The 21106-nt window shown below is 34.5% G+C and overlaps 1 protein-coding gene across 8 annotated transcripts in view; it reads left to right on the top strand.

Moving 5' to 3' along the window:
* The window catches only part of RALYL (RALY RNA binding protein like), a 731347-nt gene that overhangs the window by 320164 nt on the left and 390077 nt on the right, over positions 1-21106 (top strand). For all 8 annotated transcript variants that reach the window (XM_012496042.2, XM_030795447.1, XM_030795448.1 and 5 more), the window contains one exon: positions 17169-17447. In XM_012496042.2, coding sequence (XP_012351496.1) covers positions 17192-17447 — 256 coding nt within the window. In that variant the 5' untranslated portion in view covers positions 17169-17191. The remainder of the gene's footprint in view (positions 1-17168; positions 17448-21106) is intronic.

Here is a 21106-nt window from a genome sequence, read left to right as displayed (position 1 = left end):
GATTCTTGTTCTTATTTTTTTTATTTTTAAAAATATTAGAGACAAAAATTATTTAAGAAAAAGCCATAACACAATTGAAGTGTTAACCTGTGGTAAGCACATTCAATTATGAGACAGAAACATGTAATCTCAAGTAAAAATTTACACCTTGATTAAGGACTCCAAGGTTTAAATCCAGCAGAATGGACTTTGTTGCTGACATTTAATTAACATTTGTAACTTTTATTATCTTGTTATATTTAAATAAATGTTTAGTGTTTTTAATTATATGCATGTTCTATAATTGTTTCCTATTGTTAATCACTATAATAGGTAACATAGTCATTGATCTTTAAGATACAAAATATAGAAGAAATAACATGAATGAAATTGGTACCTATAAATAAACTCCTCTGAAGATAAGAAATGCCAGTGGGACCAGGTGCAGTGGCTCATGCCTGTAATCCCAGCACTTTGGGAGGCCGAGGCAGGTGGATCACTTGAGGTCAGGAGTTCGAGACCAGCCTGGCCAACATGGTGAAACCTTGTCTCTACTAAAAATATAAAAATTAGCCAGGCATGGTGGTGGGTGCCTGTAATTGCAGCTCCTTGGGATGCTGAGGCAGGAGAATCACTTGAACCTGGAGGCGGAGGTTGCAGTGAGCCAAAATCACGCCACTGCACTCTAGCCTGGGTGACAGAGTGAGATTCCATATCAAAAAGAAAAAACAAGGAAAGAAAGAAAAAAGGAAAAGAAATACCAATGTTGTGACACCTAGATCTTCTGACTCACTTTAGCTTTACAAAGTAAGAAAGTGTACTGCTAATTCTAAAAGTAATAACACAGTAATCTGTTGTCGTTGAAGAGTCATGAAAACCATGAATGTGTTAAGATGTTTTGAATGTTACATTTTGTTTGGTCTCCAATGTGTTTAAAATTTAACAATAGGTAACTGACTATCTATGCTTGTATAACAAAGTATTTGAGATAGAGTAATATACAAATGATAGAAGTTTGTTTCTCACAGTTTTAGAGTCTGGAAAGTCCATGATTAAGGAACCAGCAAGTTCAGTGTCTGGTGAGGGCCCAGTCTTTGCTTCCAAGATGGCACCTTGAAAGTTGTGTACTCACACAGTGAAAAAGAGAGAGAAGCAAAAGGGTCTAGTTTGTTCCTTCCAACTGTATTACAAGGTCACTAATTCCATTCATGAGAGCTCTGCCTCATGAATCACCTCCTAAAGGACCCACCTGTTAATACTACCACATGCGGGTCTAAATTCCAACATATAAATTTTGAAGAGACACATATAGCAGCATCAGCTTAGTCTCAATCTAAGAATAGTCATTACGTGCCCTTAGCCCGAATTGTGAGTAGACTTTGTGTTATATGTGGATTGTTGCCTGTGGGTGTGGGCCACCCCAGTAATAGGTTTTTGCAGGTGCTAGTATTATTAAAGACTAGAAAGTCCTCTAGACAGCCCTTATGGTTCTAGCAGATGGTTCCCTAGAAGCGGCTGTTATAGGTAAAGTGTTTTATAGAACCTTAGAGATAATCAGATAACACTACAAATAATGCCTGCTGAATATTCAGTAGGTTAGAGAGTATCAGCATTCTTTTAAAAATCAGTTTGGCTTCTGGTCTCTCAAGCCTATAAAATCTACTTATGTAGTTGCAATAACTGTTTTTCTGTATAAATCTCTGCAAAGTTAAAGCCATTACTGTTTATGTTTACAACCCTAAGCAATATTCCACTTTATTTTACCAAATAAACTTCACAGTGTTCAACTAAAAAATAGCTACATAGTGATAGTGATTATTTCTAAATATAGTTTAGTAAAATACAGGTTTTTTCTTTATGCATGAAGGGAATCGCTCCCCGTCTAATTTTTTAAAAAGCTGTACTTTCCTGTGTAATTAATTATATTGTATATAGTGGGCACTAGCATGTTTTTGTATGGAGGAATTTTTTTTTATTATTATTATACTTTAGGTTTTAGGGTACATGTGCACAATGTGCAGGTTTGTTACATATGTATCCATGTGCCATGTTGGTGTGCTGCACCCATTAACTCGTCATTTAGCATTAGGTATATCTCCTAATGCTGTCCCTCCCCCCTCCCCCCACCCCACAACAGTCCCCGGAGTGTGATGTTCCCCTTCCTGTGTCCATGAGTTCTCATTGTTCAATTCCCACCTATGAGTGAGAACATGCGGTGTTTGGTTTTTTGTCCTTGCGATAGTTTACTGAGAATGATGTTTTCCAGTTTCATCCATGTCCCTACAAAGGACATGAACTCATCATTTTTTATGGCTGCATAGTATTCCATGGTGTATATGTGCCACATTTTCTTAATCCAGTCTATCATTGTTGGACATTTGGTTTGGTTCCAAGTCTTTGCTATTGTGAATAGTGCTGCAACAAACATACGTGTGCATGTGTCTTTATAGCAGCATGATTTATAATCCTATGGGTATATACCCAGTAATGGGATGGCTGGGTCAAATGGTATTTCTAGTTCTAGATCCCTGAGGAATCGCCACACTGACTTCCACAATAGTTGAACTAGTTTACAGTCCCACCAACAGTGTAAAAGTGTTCCTTTTTCTCCACATCCTCTCCAGCACCTGTTGTTTCCTGACTTTTTAATGATGGCCATTCTAACTGGTGTGAGATGGTATCTCATTGTGGTTTTGATTTGCATTTCTCTGATGGCCAGTGATGATGAGCATTTTTTCATGTGTTTTTTGGCTGCATAAATGTCTTCTTTTGAGAAGTGTCTGTTCATGTCCTTCGCCCACTTTTTGATGGGGTTGTTTGTTTTTTTCTTGTAAATTTGTTTGAGTTCATTGTAGATTCTGGATATTAGCCCTTTGTCAGATGAGTAGGTTGCAAAAATTTTCTCCCATTCTGTAGGTTGCCTGTTCACTCTGATGGTGGTTTCTTTTGCTGTGCAGAAGCTCTTTAGTTTAATGAGATCCCATTTGTCAATTTTGGCTTTTGTTGCCATTGCTTTTGGTGTTTTAGACATGAAGTCCTTGCCCACGCCTATGTCCTGAATGGTATTGCCTAGGTTTTCCTGTAGGATTTTAATGGTTTTAGGTCTAACATGTAAGTCTTTAATCCATCTTGAATTAATTTTTGTATAAGGTGTAAGGAAGGGATCCAGTTTCAGCTTTCTACATATGGCTAGCCAGTTTTCCCAACACCATTTATTAAATAGGGAATCCTTTCCCCATTTCTTGTTTTTGTCAGGTTTGTCAAAGATCAGATAGTTGTAGATATGTGGCATCATTTCTGAGGGCTCAGTTCTGTTCCATTGATCTATGTCTCTGTTGTGGTACCAGTACCATGCTGTTTTGGTTATTGTAGTCTTGTAGTATAGTTTGAAGTCAGGTAGCATGATGCCTCTAGCTTTGTTCTTTTGGCTTAGGATTGACTTGGCAGTGTGGGCTCCTTTTTGGTTCCATATGAACTTTAAAGTAGTTTTTTCCAATTCTGTGAAGAAAGTCATTGGTAGCTTGATGGGAATGGCAATGAATCTATAAATTACCTTGGGCAGTATGGCCATTTTCACGATATTGATTCTTCCAACCCATGAGCATGGAATGTCTTCCAATCGATAGAAAAAGAGGGAATCCTCCCTAACACATTTTATGAAGCCAGCATCGTCCTGATACCAAAGCCTGGCAGAGACATAACCAAAAAAGAGAATTTCAGACCAATATCCTTGATGAACATTGATGCAAAAATCCTCAATAAAATACTGGCAAACCGAATCCAGCAGCACATCAAAAAGCTTATACACCATGATCAAGTGGGCTTCATCCCTGGGATGCAAGGCTGGTTCAACATACACAAATCAATAAATGTAATCCAGCATATAAACAGAACCAAAGACAAAAACCACATGATTATCTCAGTAGATGCAGAAAAGGCCTTTGACAAAATTCAACAACCCTTCATGCTAAAAACTCTCAATAAATTAGGTATTGATGGGACATATCTCAAAATAATAAGAGCTATCTATGACAAACCCACAGCCAATATCATACTGAATGGGCAAAAACTGGAAGTATTCCCTTCGAAAACTGGCACAAGACAGGGATGCCCTCTCTCACCACTCTTATTCAACATAGTGCTGGAAGTTCTGGCCAGAGCAATCAGGCAGGAGAAGGAAATAAAGGGTATTCAATTAGGAAAAGAGGAAGTCAAATTGTCTCTGTTTGCAGATGACATGATTGTATATCTAGGAAACCCCATCGTCTCAGCCCAAAATCTCCTTAAGCTGATTAGCAACTTCAGCAAAGTCTCAGGATACAAAATCAATGTACAAAAATCACAAGCATTCTTGTACACCAATCACAGACAAACAGAGAGCCAAATCATGAGTGAACTCCCATTCACAATTGCTTCAAAGGGAATAAAATACCTAGGAATCCAACTAACAAGGGATGTGAAGGACCTCTTCAAGGAGAACTACAAACCACTGCTCAATGAAATAAAAGAGGATACAAACAAATGGAAGACATTCCATGCTCATGGGGAGGAATTATATATATACTGTCTTAAAATGAGATTCATTCAAAATAGGAATTACGTATCCCTTAATTCAGTACCATAGCGTATATTCCTTTCAACATGGTTCCTAAAATTTGTGAAAAGGTTTAAAATAACACCTTAACAACAGTAGTCAAAACTATTTTTTACATATCGCTGAATCTCTGATTCTCAAAATTGTGCTCTTGTTCTTTCCAGAAATATGCTAATACTTTCTAGATGGTGTCTTTGAACCCATTTAATTTATGTAGGCTCTTCTATTTGATTTAGATTGTTGGTCATGCCAGAAAAGACAGTGATTACCATCTTTGCATGTATATGACAAAAAAAATTATTAATATACTCTGTATAAAAATGGAATAAATTTTCAGTTGACACAACAGTGAAAAGAAAAAAAACATTTTTCCAGCCCAAGAAGTATTGCAGATCCTTTTACAAATGTTAACCTACCAGAAAGATTTCTCCCCTGGTAGAATCTGTGATTGCTCCTGTTCGGAATTTTGACTCTCAACAAAATTCATCATATGATTATTAAAGGCAGTGGATTTACCAGTGAATGCTGTTGCTATAAGATTATCTCAAATGATAAAAAGAATATATTCCAGATGGTATTTGCCTGGTTTAAATGGTAGTCGGGGCGGGGGGGCGTGGGGGGGATGCGGTGTGGGGTGGGGATGAGAGTGGGAGGGGTGGGTGGGGATATAGTTAATTCAAATTGGCAATATCAATAAGAACTAAAAATAATAATAGACATCTGGGTTTCCAATCATACATTAGATGGTTATAAACACATTTAATGAACTCAGCAATAATTAATATCTAATATGTTCAAAACCATGAGCTAAATTATATCACAGGGTTAAAATGTATATGCATATACAGATAGAGTTGATAATATATCTCATCCATGCACTTAATAAGAAAAATAATATACCTAATATGCATAAGTGGAGAGATATAGACCAGAAGTATTTTACTTTTTTGTATATAATTTTTCCTTAACTAAAAGCCAAATCCATATATTTAAATTTCATAAAGGAAACCCTAGTCTCAAGAAGCTACTTTGTGGCTCGTTTTTAGAGCTGTATAATTAAGCACTACAGTTTGCAGCATTTTAAATAATAATATAGCACTCTAAGAATAATTTATATATGAAGTTCATTTTGAAACTCTTTGGTGACGACTCTATTGGACCAAACTTGATATCAACAAACCAAGCAAAGTTGTCTTTTTAATATGAAGAAAGGATAGATGAACTTAAATGTAAGCAGGAGACTTAACACCTTTCTCTACTTTGCTAGGGTGGACATCCGTGGTTATCAAGTCCCCATTAAGATATCCCAGTGCAAGAGGGTATCTCTCTCTGTTCATGGTGGATCTCTCTTTAGCTGGGAATTCAGTTTTCATGTTCTGCTGAGAGGTCTAGAGCTGACATGGGTATTCTATCTTCTTAGTTTAATACTGATATTTATAAATTAAAAGCCAGCCATATGAGTGTGTGAGTGTAATTTACCATTTGAATACTACTTTCTATGTCATCAGCGTTGAAGTTAATAAGGCATACATAGAATATTTCTGCAAAAATAAAACAGCCTGCATAGAATTGGCCAATCTCTGGAATCTGACCTCTCCTGAATATTAACCTTACAGACTGTCTCATTATTTGTATTGTAATGGTATCAAGTTTGTAGAAGAAATTTCTAACATAAATTGTCAAAAAGATCACTGGCCAAACACTGTTACCTGAGTGCATAAAATATACACTCCAGTTGAATCATAGATCCATGCAGTCATTCTGGCCTCAATGCAAGCTATCACAGGATTTGCTTGCAAAATCAAGGAGTCAAAGAGAAGATACACAAAATATGGAAGTCATTCCTGAGAGTATATATATGGGCCAAAACAAAACACCAAAGCTTATATAACATCATAACTTGATTATGTATATGCTGGCGATACCCAAAGGCTAGATCATAATACTGAAGGAAAGATACCTGTAGAATCACAACTGCTCCTGAGTACAAGGTAAATATCGACCAAGGGTGTTATATGTCATTTGTGAATTAAAACACTCTCCAGCAATGTTGATCCACAAGAAACTGTTGAGACCAACATGCTTACTTCAACATTAAAATTATATAAGATAAAATACTACAGGCTGTGTCATATATCCAAAGGACCCAGCAAATGCATTTGGGAAGGAACTTATTTAAAGCACTCGTAATCAAAGTCCAAATTCAGCTTCAGAGAAGTGATCAGATTGCTGGAAAATTGCCTGAGAATGCAGAAGTATTCAAAAGGGAGATGTAAAACATCCTTGGATAAACTCAATGTACCTGAAAACATTTCCACTGAAGAAAAATAATCTAAGGCATGAATTTCTAACTTATCCATGTATGCTGAATAATAACTAAGCTAATATTTTAAAATTACCTCTTATATGCCAAATACTATGCTTAGTACCTTAGTGCATCTCATTTAAATTTGTTAAAGATCATATCCATAGTTCCTATCACCATTGTTAAGTTAAAGATGGAAATCTCAAGATCAGAGAGCCTAAATAACTGCTAAAAGTTACTCAGCTAAAAAGAAGTAGTGCTGAGCCTGGAGTCCTTGTTGGCATAACTCTAATGGTTAAGCATTCTAAAAAACTAAGGTAGATTTATTCTTCCAAGTTTGAAAATCTTCTATGTTATACTATTTATGCTAATATTAAAATCTAGTGCAAAGTCTAAGTGGAGACAACAAATGTCTAGTGAACTAAGACGTAGTGGTATAGTTATACCTATAGTCAACCATCTCCTTACTATTATTTCTGGAGTAAGATCTTAATAAACTTTAATATTGACTAAGCTTAAACACTAGCTTTTATTAGAGAAAAAGCATCCATAATTTTTAATTTCTACATTTCTTGGAATTTTCCAAAGTTTTAGGGAAATTCTGCTTTCTATAGCTAAGGAGAAGGGAGAAGTGGAAACTCATGAATATCATCATAGACTATTGCTTCAATAGGAATAAGATTTATTTTACCAATGAGAAATTACATTCTAAGTCAGTATTTGCAGTAATGCATTGCTAGATGCTATCATTTATGACGTTGCGTCTACAGTCATAGCAGTTGAATTTAAGGGATGTGTAAATAGGAACTTCATCTTATCTATCTTCATCTTGTTAAAAATCATATCCATAGTTCCTATCACCATATAGTAGGCATTTTCACTATATCATTTTTGTTCGCTGCCTAATGCAACTCCAAACATTCAAGTTTGTAGGAAGAAATTCACCATTGCATCTATTGTAGCACGTTTATTTTTATTTTAGAAGAGTTCAAGAAATTTCAGGGGATTGATTATGGGAGTTAAGACCTTTCACTTCACGGCCAGTCTTCCAAAGCTGCATCAATAATGATTGAAAGTTGTGCATCTCTGTGGGCAGTATAGTAGCCTACATGAAATCACTTAGTGATCTTAACTCCTGAGGGAACTGTCATGATTGACAGTTTGAACGAAGAGGACAAGAATAGAATGGACCTGTTAACTAGGACTGAGTGAATTTCTCCTGTGGGCATGACAATGTTTACCTCCTGCAATTTAGCTCTTTGTGACAGAGAGTTTTAAAATGGAGAAAGATGTTTTATTCAGTGGAGGAATAAGAGGGATACAGCAGAGTTTGATTCCAGTGAATACAAAAGAACAGTCTTCTTATTCTTTCTACATTGCTGTCTTCATATACTACATCAATTATAAATGAATATAATGATGCTTTTGCCTTGACTCTCCAGATTTGCTTTGTTCAAGTTCATTAATGTGAACTGTCATACCATTTATTATTAAGTAACAGAAGAAGGTGAATATACAGTTATATGTCATATACTCTATTTTACATATTTCAGGGAAATTTAGCTGGAGTTTGTAGATTTGTGGATCTTATAATTTAAGAAAAATTATAACAGTTTCTGGGAATTCTCAAGATACTTTTTAAACTGCCATCCTCTCTTAATATGAATCATATAAATCACAAAGTCTTAGCAGTTGGTAGCTATTCTCAACATGACGTGAATAGGTTTGGCAGTAAATAAGTCTCTCAGTGTAGACTCCTTGGGTTCTATAGTGATTGGTATCTTCTCTAAGTAACTTAGAACACTATTTGAAAATACTCCATATCCCAGAGGAAACAAAGAAAAGAAGGGAAATCCTTCCCTCACTGCTGTAAGTGAATGAGTATTTCATAATCACTTAGACCAATGGCAGATATGCCTTAAGTGTTTTGTGCTTGTTAAATATAAACTAAGCATTTCAGAATTATTTTTGAGATAGTTTTAATGGTTTCTAGACCGTCTTTTAAAATGAGAAATGTCCTAAATGGAACCCTTTTAGCAATGTCTACAAGGCACTAAAACAAGGGGATGATATGAATAAAGAATTAAAGTGTCACTGATTTCTTCTTCTCCACTTTAGTCTGACTTCCCAGTCTCAGCCCAGTAAGGGATTTTTCCAAATGGGTTTTGATTTTTACAGGATGTTGCTGACCAGTCACAAAACAATGTAATGGAGTCCCATGGTCCTTGGCCCTCTGCCAAATGTGATTCAAATAGCAATCAGTGACACAGGGTTGCAACCGTGCTTGATGCACAATCCCTGATAGTGTTGACATAGCACCAATCACAACATCGCCAATCACTAAAGGAAGCTTGTTTCTTAATTGTTCCGTTTCTCAAGATCCTTACATCACAAGTGGGTACTGACCTTGACTGATCTATTTCCCCCAGTAAAATAAAAAGTCTAATTATTGTTCATTTGACTTTCCTATATAACTCAAAACTATCTTCTTACTAGGTCATCTTGATGAGTAGAAAGTTATGGAAGCATAATTGTGGTCAGTGTATTTAGACAATATGTGTGATTTAAGCTTTGTTTTGCAGAGGAAAATGCTTTTCAGATTATCACATGTGCTAAATTTCCTAGAATTATATCAGTGTGGTCACATTCCAGAGAATGTGGAGAATATGAATGTACTTTAGGAGAACCTCTTGAAATGAATATTTCTTAGTGATACCACCGTATGATCTTATTTCTTTAAGTCTTTTTTGTTTTTAAAATTGATATTTAACTTTTCTTCTTTGTAAAAATTTCATCGGAATATTTTATGTGATCTTAGTGATTGGATACATAGATATCCTTTAGATAGGGGTCCCCAGTCCCTGGGCTGCAGACAGGTATTAGTCTGTCACCTGTTAAGAACAGGGCCACACAGCAGGAGGTGAGTGGCCGGTGAGCCACCATTACTGCCTGAACTCTGCCTCCTGTCAGATCAACAGTAGCATTAGATCCTTATAGGGGTGTGAACCCTACTGTGAACTATGCATGTGAGGGATCTACGTTGCGTGCTCCTTAGGAGAATCTAACTAATGTTTGATGATCTGAGGTGGAACGGTTTCATCCTGAAACCACCTCACCATCTCTCACCCCTGTCCCATCACCTGCATCCTATGGAAAAATTATCTTCCATGAAATCAGTCCCTGGTGCCAAACAGGTTGGGGACCACTGGTTTACATGAGCTCTCACAGAATAAATATAGCATCAATCACACTGCCTCTTATGGCTCAGAGGGAGCTTATTCCATTTCCCCAAAACTTCAAAATGAAAGGTGGGTTCTTACTGTTGGATAATATGAAGTGCTGTGGACTGAAATATGTCTCCTCAAAATTCACATATTGAAGCCCTAACCCCTAATGTGATGATATTTGAAGGTGGGGCCTTTGGTAGATAATTTGATTTAGATGAGGTCATGAGTGTGAAGATCCCATAATAGGAATTGTGCCCTTATAAGAAGTGGAGGAGAGGCCAGAGCTTTTTTTCTCTTACATGTCAGACACAGTGATAAGGCAGTTATCTGCAAGTCAGAAAGAGAGCTGTCACCAGAACCCAAATTGGCCATCAGCTTGATCTGGGACTTCTCAGCCTCAGGAACTGTGAGAAATAAATTTCTGTTATTTAAGCTACTCAGTATGGCATTTTTTTAAATGGTAATCTGAACAGCCTAATACATCAACATAGAAAGGAGTTCCACTGGTTATTTGTTCCATTGGTTATTTATTCTCTATTTTTGGCCTGACCCAGCCAGTTGTGTTGTTTCATCTGCATGAATGTGTTTAACCCCCTTATGAACCAAGGTGATGGTTCCTTATAGGCTATAACCCTCTGCCAAATTACATTTGGATCTTCAGCACTTCATTAAATGTTCCCCAAGAGATAGTTTACCACTTATTATTACTCTTTGTTTACAAAATGTCAGTCATTTAATTTATATTTAACAAATAATTGTTTAACATGGAAGTTTATTAATATTCCAAATTCTCAACCAAGTTTTAAATATTGACTTACCAATATCCATTGATTTCCAATAGTGTAGTTAAAATAACCAATAAGAAATTATTAACTTTTTATAACTATAGTTGTAACATTATCTACAATTATATATTTATTTTGGCTTTCCAATTACTTAATCTCAATCTCCAGATGAAAACGCTTATTTCTTAGTACCTAATTGTTCTATTCAAACCTAGTCTCTGCTATTAAGATATTTTAGCTAACATTATTTGCTCTAGCAAAAATTAATGCATTCCCATTATTCTACAGTAATTTCATTTTTATGTTGCTTACAATAATTTTATTAAATTTTGATGAGCTGTTGAATGAAATACTATCATTTGCCTAATTTTTAAAATATTTCTACATTCCATTTAGTGGTATTTTAAGCTATTTTTCTTTATAAAATCTCTTACATTAATCAATTTACTGTGAAATTTATCATGTGACCTCTAGTTTCAGTGGGTTCTTAATAAAATATTTTATATCTTTAATGCTTTATACACAAAATGATAGAAAGGAAAATTTTTATAATATTGCTTAATTCAAATTTCACTCACTTTAGGAGATTTTCTCTGATATTTTCAACTGGATATGATCACTTTCTCTTTCAAAAATGACAACTTTAGTTTGTATTTATTGCAGCATTTTCCATGGTTTATCTTATAGTACTCAGTTGAGTAATAGCTCTAGACTTCAGCAGATTATAACTTTTAGTGTATGATCCATTCTTTCTTAGTCATTTTTGCCTCTCTTTCATCCTTTCCTGGGTTTTTGAATATTCTATATATTAACATTGCTGGTGGACTCTCATGAATACCTGATGTATTATTCCATTCTCATGCTGCTAATAATGACATACCTGAGACTGGTTAATTTATAAAAGAAAGAAGTTCGATGGATGCACAGTTCCACATGAATGGGGGGCCTCACAATCATGACAGAAGGCTAATGAGGAGCAAAGGCACATCTTACATGGCGGCAGGCAAGAAGCCATAGTTGCTTCCACATTTTGGGCATCTTTACAGCAGCATCCCACTCCCAGTACCAATTTACTGTATTAGTCCATTCTCGTGCTGCTAATAAAGACATACCTGAGATTGGAATTGATAAAGGAAAGAGGTTTAATGGGTTCACTGTTCCACATGGCTGGGGAGGCCTCACAATCATGGCAGAAGGCGAATGAAGCGGAAAAGCATGACTTATATGGCAGCAGGCAAGAGGGCATGTGCAGCGGAACTTCCCTTTATAAAACCATCGGCTCTCGTTAGACTTATTCACACTCATGAGACTTATTCATGAGAACAGCATGGGGAAAGAAAAACCCACTCCCATGATTCAGTTACCTCCCACTGGGTCCCTCCCGTAATACATACAGATTATTACAATTCAAGGTGAGATTTTGGTGGGGACACAAGGACAATCCATATCACCTGGATGTTTTTTGTTATTTCTGTTGTTGTTTTTTATTTTTTATACAATATAAGTGTCTTAGTGACTATCATTTAATGGAAATTCAAGACCACTACATCAGCAGAATGGTAGAGTTTACTAGCTGGTGATTTTGTCTGCTCCAAAAAAATATTTTATCTAAAGCACATTTTTGAGCTGCTTTTAATTTATAATAAATGTATCATATATGGATCCAAGGGTAAAAAATCTCTCTCAAATACAAATTAAAAGGCTTTAGTTATTCTGATCACATTTCTTTATAATTTTACAGAGCATTTACCACCTCGGTCTGATATTTCCGGAATGAACCCTTAATCTTTTAAATTAGTTATCATATGACAGATACTTGAACTCTGTATTCTTCTGAAATACAGCTACGCTATCATATCTTTCCTAAGTTTTCAGGACCAAAAACATAGCCGTTCTCTAGGTTTGAATGAAACATAAATGGCTAGATGTATTTTTGATTTACTTTTATCCTATATGTCTAGAAGGCAAGATCCCTGTTAGCCTTTTGGGGTAGAGCAATTCATTAAAATGTGGCCTCAATTTTAACAAAGTAAAATTAAAAATACAGTGTCTTAACCATACTAGCCAGATTTCAAGGGTTCAAAAGTCACATGTGGTTATTGACTTTTTGGATAGTATAGATATCAAATGTTTCCACCATCATAGAAAATTCTTTGGAACAACAGCAACAGTAGTTTACAGTTTATCTTTTATTTTACAGGAGTTTTCATAGATAGACACTTTATACGAGCTCCATCCAAACTTCTAAATTAAAAACAAAGAGACAGTTTGTTTGCCCTGAAAAATTCATTTTCCCTTGTCATTTGTTTTTTAGTTGTAACACTTCTTTGACTGTTATAAACCATGTTTGTGTAAAAATACAGATATTTTTTCCAATGCCTGACAGCTCTCTATTTTTTCTTTTAATCACTCGTTTTCAATAATTTTATTATGATGTGTCTGGTGTGGTTATATATATATTTATTCTGCTTGAGGTTCATTGAGATTCTTAGATCTGTGGGATTATCATTTTTATCAAATTTGGAATGTTTTGGCCATTAATTTTCTTGAATATTTTTCTACTAGCTCCTCAGGGACTCCAGATTTATATATGTTTAATGGCTTGACAGAGTTAAATATTAACTCACTGAGGCTCTGTATATTTTTTCAGTGTTTTATCTCTATACTACATTTTACATATTCTCTATTTCTACAACTTCAAATTCACAAATCCATTCTTCTGCAGTTTCATCACCATTCAGTGATTTTTAAAAATTTTTTAGATATTACAGCTTTTATCTTTAAAAGTCCCATTTGTTTCATTTTTTAACATCTTTAATGTCTCTTCTGGTCATGGGTCATATTTTAATTCTTAAGATCTGTAGGAGTTTTTGCATGATGGTGAAAATAGTGTATTTTATGTGATTGAGTTCTATTTTCTCTTTTCTTTTTTCTTTCTTTTTTTTTTTATGAGACAGAGCCTCACTTTGTCACTAGAATGCAGTGGGGCACTTTCTGCTCACTGCAACCTCTGACTCCCAACTTCAAGCAATTCTTCTGCCTCAGCCTTCTGAGTAGCTGGGATTTACAGGTGTGTGCCACCACACTTGGCTAATTTTTTTGTATTTTTAGTGGAGATGGGGTTTCACCATGTTGGCCAGGCTAGTCTCAAACTCCTGACCTCAAGCCATCTGCCCACCTCAGCCTCCCAAGGTGTAGGGATTACAGGCGCGAACTACCACACCTGGTCCAATTATTGTTTTTAAAGAAGTGTTATACTTTTCTTTGATAGACATTTGGGTTGTTTCTGGTTTAGTTGGATCATCTTAAACCTTGTTTTCAACTTTTGCTAGGGTGGTCACAGAATACATTTACCTACTGGAATCTTTAATCTCCATTACTAAGGCCCACCCTTCTGATGCCTAAATTTAATTCTCCAGGTAGTCAATTTGGACTCTCCACTGCTGCTGGTAGGAACTTGAATGATTCTTGGCCTTCTGCAGTTCTTGGAATCATTCAGTTCACAAGTTTGCAATAACTTCTTGCCCAGCCTCATGAAATTATACCCTTTGCATACATGACTTAGAAATCGGCATAGGTTCAAAGGACTTTAAAGCAGATTTCTAGAGTTCTTTGTCTGCATAGCTCTCTTGTCTCAAGAAACCTGTCACCCAAATTCTAACTGCCCTAGATGCTCTGAACTCTAATCTGTATCTCCTCAACTCAGTAGAGTCACTGTCTCAGTTTGCAATATCTTCCCCACTCCACAGACACTGCTCTAGACCTGAAATATGTTTTCCAGGCAGAAAGCTTGGCTCTCCTATGTTTTACTTTCCTTGTCTCTTCTTTTTCAGATGTAATGGCTCTGTACTGCCTGTAGTTTAATGTCTGAAAAACAGTTGCTTCATCTATATTTCCCTGGTTTTCTATTTCTTTGAGTCAGGAGGGTTAATTTAGTCACTGTTACTCCATCATGGCTGAAAGTGGAAGTCTTTCTTCAACTGATTTAAAAGTTTATGTAATAGAAAAGATACTAAACTATGAATTGAGGCCTAACTTTTAGAGAATGTTGAAATGACAGAATACGATACTACGACAAAACTTACTCTTATAAACACTGATAGAAACTGACAAGTCGGTGGTTGTGAAAATATTAGATACATAGATATGTATAGATTTTAAGGTAAGTGTTATTAATTAGAATTACACAGTTGTCAGTTTGGAGGTACAGGTATGAGTGTCATCCACACAGAATAAAAGAACAGAGCAGAGTCCAAGATAGCATGTTGACATTCACAGTGAGGTTTCAGAGTACAGCTGTACCCTCGAATTAAATTTGACCAAGGGTTATCAATGGCAGACCAACGGGCTCTGTAAACCACAGGTCTGATCTAATCTAGCAATTCTTGTGTTTGCATTTTAATCAATGTATATCTGTCCAGGAAATAAATTGTCAACTATAAGAATTGTTTACCCTTGAAAATAACTCTATGGTGTTTCTAAAAATATGTGTCACATGAGATCACAAACAAAATAATATGCTTTCTATGGATTGTATTACTGGTGTTGGCCTGGAATGGTAAGAAAGGAAACTGACTCTAAATTACCGATCTTGATTTTTCTTGTTTCAGTTTATTCTCAGAGCATTTGTCTTGAGATATGCAATAGCTCAAATTGCAAGATAAAAAAATATATATATATATATCAACTTTTGTTTCTTCAACTCTACTTTGAATAATTCATAAAAGAACCACTTAAATGTAGCTAATCTGAATCAATACAAAGCATTGTCATAATCTTTGTTTCTAATCGTGTTTTACTCTTAATTTTTATGTAAATAACTGAATGTTTTGTTTATGAAACTGATCTTCATTATAAGGAGATATTTATAATGTTGGCTGTCCAATATGAAGTAAAGCTTTAAAAATGTAATATTGAACAACTTAATTTGAAACATTTTATGCTACTTGGTTGCTCTTGATTTCAGGAGTACCTGGTTTAAATGCATAATAAGTACATTTTCAAGCATATCCAATTTACATGCCTTAAAGACTGCCACCATCTTAATGCTTAATTTAGAAATATCATTTTTAATGATTCTTAAAAATCAGATGCACTTATTTTTGTAGCTGTAATATTTTAAGAGAGCCTTCATATAAAAATATAGTTGTCACTGACAAACAGTATCAATTAGCTAATGTTCAACAATGATCATCAATGTCAGAGACTGTTACCTTGTTGAAATTTTAGTTTAGCCTTAATGGTGTCTATAAATTAATAGGTACTGTAAATGATGCATGACAAAAAATAGGTTGTTAGCAAATGTTGTGGAAGGAAGGAAAGAAGGAAGGAAGGAAGGAAAGAAGGAAAGGAAGGAAGGAAGGAATTTTCAAGGCCTTAATAAATCTGTATGTGCTGGAATACTTAGAAATAGAAGTTTTGTTTAATTTAATTAAACACAAATATTCTACCAAGCTCACAAAATGATTTTTAAAAATACTAGCAATCGTTAGGCAACATAGGAGCCTTTAGTTAAATGAATTAGAAAGTGAGGTTAAGAATAAAATTTCGACAGTTACCTAATCTACTAATTTGCTGATCATTGATGAACACTGGCTCGTATGTTTTGTTTTGTTTTGTGTTTTTATGAAGCTGACATGTACTATTGATTCAAATAAATAGCATATATAGTATTCTGGCTAAGTCACTTATTTTTAAAATTGTGGTTTTCTTATGTTAAATTTTCGAATTGAATTTCTAATACCATTTTTTCTTTTCCACAGCCTTTAATGGAACAAATTGTTAGTTTCTGACAGAAGGGTTCTGATATTGAAATAGACAGTATGTCTACCTATTATAGAAATATAGAAATAAAAACGCATGTACTCAAACAGAAGATGGAGGTCACATTTCTGTATTACATCTATCATCAGACCTTAGCCATGTTGGATTTTTGGTTGCTGTTGATAGAATAAGGCAGATTTTCCTCAAACTTTCTTTTGCAAAATAGATAGACTTAAATATAAAAACAACTGCAAAATGTTCAATCATTAACAAATCAAGAATCTTTATAACTGTATGTTAAGTGATTATGTTTTTTCTACTGCATTTCCAATGCAATGCTTACCTTTTATATTACTAAATATATTAATTTTATTCTCAAGAAAATCATTAATACTTAGGGATTGGAGGTTTCCTGAGTGTAATATTGAAAAACTGTTAACAAGCCAGTAATACCCATTCAATCTAATGATTTACCTTTTGATTATTTTTTTTGTTTGTTTGTTTGTTTGTTTAAGGATTAAAGCAAGGAGAGCTAATCATGACTGGCAAAACACAGACCAGCAATGTCACCAATAAGAATGACCCCAAGTCTATCAACTCCCGTGTTTTCATTGGCAATCTAAATACAGCAATTGTCAAGAAAGTTGACATTGAAGCCATTTTTTCAAAGTATGGAAAAATAGTTGGATGTTCCGTTCACAAAGGTTATGCATTTGTACAGTACATGAGTGAGCGACATGCAAGAGCTGCAGTGGCTGGAGAAAATGCTAGAGTCATCGCCGGCCAACCACTTGGTAAGTCATGCTCAGACAAGGATCTCACGTTATTGTTCATATATCTGGAAATTGTTTTATTTCACAAAACCCAGCACCACTGTTGTTTCTACCTCTTCTTTAACCAATTAGAGTGATTTTATATTTATTATTTATATTTGTTCATCATCATATTGTTTTATATATAGGTATCTTATTTTCTCTACGAATTTATAAATTTGAGATCAAGGCTACTTTGCAATACTTATTACTTCCACCCATCCTAACACAGCCAGGCAAATAATAATATGCATCAGGTTTAACTTTATTTGACTTTAGATAGCGTCTGTCTTCCAGGAAACACTATCCTATGCAAAAAATAACTTCACTTGTCATACTTATAGCATTTGATCTGAGCCTAATGCATTTTCCTCATTTCCTATGTTTTGGAGGAGAAGGGATAGAAAATAGCAAAAGAAAGTAAATTTTTAGAATGGGGAAAGGAATATAATTCACATTTTAAAAATCTAGTTAAGGATTTTGTATATTATACCTATATAATCATGCATAATAATCAGATTTCTGTCTAATGTTCAAGAAATAATATAGATTTTTTCAAAGAAAGGAAAACAATGCAGTCTGAAATAAAAAGACTTGGAAAAATATTGTTTAATGTGTAGATAAAAATAAAAATTAGATAATTATTTAGATGTTTTTCTACCTTAGGAAAAAAGTACGGTTAATATATTAATGATTCCTCAATTTATGTTTCTTGTTCTGTCTAGATTAATATATCAAACTCATTGTACGGCATCTTCTCATGGATACTCAAAAGGCATTTCAGCTTCATATGCCCAGAACAAAACCCATGATTTTCCACACCCTCATCATTCTCCCCTCCCAAACTTCCTCATCACAGTAAAGAAGGGAACCCTCATTTTATCCAGTTTCTTTAAAAAAAAAAAAAAAAAAAAAAAAACTTTGATTCTTAACTTCCCCCATCATCAAGTTCGCTTGTCAATATATTGCAGATATAGTCCAAACCCAATCTCCTTTTAAATGTGTGCTGAAGGCCATCTCATACAGCTCACGATTGTATCTCAGGGGCACTGAAATAACTCCCTAGTTGGTCCACTTCTTTTTACTCTTGCCAGAGTGTCTTTTAAAAACATTGATCAGATTATGTTCTTAACCTGCTTTTAAACCTCTAATGCCTTTCTCATACAGAATAAGATTCACATTCTATACCATACCTACAGTGCCCTACACTGCCACATTTTCAATTCTATCTCCTTATTCTCTCTCCCTTCTTGAACCACTCTAGTAATGCTGGCTGCCTTGATAATGCCTCAAACATTCCAAGATTGTTCCTACTTCAGAGGCTTTGTATTTGCTATTCCCTCTGCTCAGACGACAGGTCTTTGCTAATTATTTGCTCCCTTCTTTATTGAGTGTGCTGTGCTAAACATTTACCTCCAATGAGAGGCTTTTACTGACCAGCCTATCTAAAATAGAATAGTCATCTTCCTCTTTCTTTGACCGTCTATTCTATTACTCTGTGTTAATTTTTTTCATAGCACCTATCAGCATCTGGATTACATAGTTCAATTTATAATCTTACCTGTGTTGTGACCACAAATATAAAGCTGAAGAAGCATACAAAAGAAGCAAGTTAAAAGTATAGAGAAATCAAGCTAGGAGAGTGTTAAGAATATTGTGAATATTATCAAATGATATAACACAATTAAAACTATTTGGGAAGGTATGAATTCATTAAAATGTAGAAGTCAGAGGTAATAGTCTTGAAGGAAAAAGGCAGAAGATGTTTTGCATAAGTGCCTGATATTTAACTACAAACAAATCACGATCAGATAGGAATATAGTTTTTATTTACATTGGTCCCATCCAACTTTCTGTATTTTAAAGAAAGGAAAGAAAGGAAGTGCTTTCCAAAAGACATTGGTATATTTTCCACTTGTCTTTTTGTTTTCCCTAATGTCTCCATTCTGCTTGCTTACTTTGATAAGGTAATTTTCTAACATTTTTGTTTTCCTTTTTAAGTTGAAAGTCTTAATTCAGGGCCATATCCCAGCAGATTTCAGGGCAAGCTCTATTTACTGTCTGTATCCTGATTGTTATGAAACTAACAAATACTTGAGGAAATGCATTTAATTATTTTTGTTGTTTGAAAAAATTAATTATCAGTTTAAGATCAATTAAAAGCCTGATTCACTTTTTAATGAGCTACAGCTAATTTTCTGGAGTTCTGTTTCCTGTCACTACTCAGTTGATTGCTGTCTGTTTGAGAAGAATGCAATGGACAAAGAAAGATAAATACCACCCTAAAAATGTAGTGCCTTACCTGCACAAACCCAAGGAAAAAAATGATGACAGCAAATTGCTTTGCTTTGAGAGGCACAAAGTTAAATTGTACCTCTTCTAAGATACCATTTCTCATTCTCAGTTATTCCTCTTAGATCCTCTCTTAGTTTTGTCCTCAGATAAATCTTTAGAGCATATATCCTAATCATCTGTAATCACACTTTGTGCCTGAAACCAAGTCTTAGACTTTATTTCTTTAGTTCAAATCTCGTCTTTCAATACTTCTGTCCAAGCTGAATGACTTCATAAAAAGCAAGTATGTTAAAATTTATCTAACAACTTTGCTTTTTAGGTCAAGTGCTTGAATATACCCACGGTTTTTTTTTTTTTCTTTTTTTTTTAAACCTATGTTGCTAGAAACTCAGGCAAAGGCATGTCTTCCAATTGTTCCCTATAGAAGTTAGTTCCTCCATCAGGTCCTGAAGAAGACCCTTAGTTTCTAGGATGTATATACATTTCTGACTTTAAGTATTATACCTTTGTTTTTGATGATTTGAGCAAAACTTAAATTCAAGTATATTAATCACTTGCTTCTTGAGTTTTTTGATTCCCAAGTAAACTCTTTCTAATCTGCCCCCAAACAAACTCCAGCCAGTCTTAATATGAAGCACATTTTTATGGATGAAATAATAGGCCATTATTATATGAAGTTATTATTACTGTCAGGTACCATGACCTATCTAAGCATTCTCCTTTTTCTTAAGAGTGAGAAGGAAATTAATATTGATTATATCATGCATTGGATTAGTACTTTACCTATATTATCTTATTTGATCTCAATGCATATTTGTATATCATTTTCTGAAAAGGAACAATCTTTTATTTACTACATGTTTAAAATATTTATATATAATTTAGAGATTAAAAATTAAACACCAGTAGTACCAGGAAAAATTAAACACCCTAATGTGAGTTCTTAAAGTTTTATGAAGACTATAGATAACTTGGCCATAATTTAATTTACTTTCTTATACATTTCCAGTTGTTTGGCACGTCTTTTGCACGATGATAGAGGGTATCCGTGTTTATTCTTAGCTTCTGTCTTTGATATATAATAGAAGACTGCTAAACCCTCTGTGGAAAAACAAAAAAGATTGCATTTTGACTCATATTACTTAGGGATTCCTAAAAAGTCAGTATCTATGAAATTATTCAGAATATTTTTAATCACAATTCCTATAATGTAAAAATCCTCATAAAACTGCACATCTATAGTTGGTTATTTAATTGATTTTAATACAATTTAAATATAAGCAGGTGAAATTTAACATATCCTCTTAATATTTAATTGAGTTTGAATTCTAAGTTTGTCAATATTG

The sequence above is a fragment of the Nomascus leucogenys genome, chromosome 16 (genome assembly GCF_006542625.1).
Source record: "Nomascus leucogenys isolate Asia chromosome 16, Asia_NLE_v1, whole genome shotgun sequence".
Lineage (NCBI taxonomy): Eukaryota > Metazoa > Chordata > Mammalia > Primates > Hylobatidae > Nomascus > Nomascus leucogenys.
Note: the sequence above shows the minus strand (reverse complement) of the source record. Positions and strands in the feature narration are given on the sequence as shown.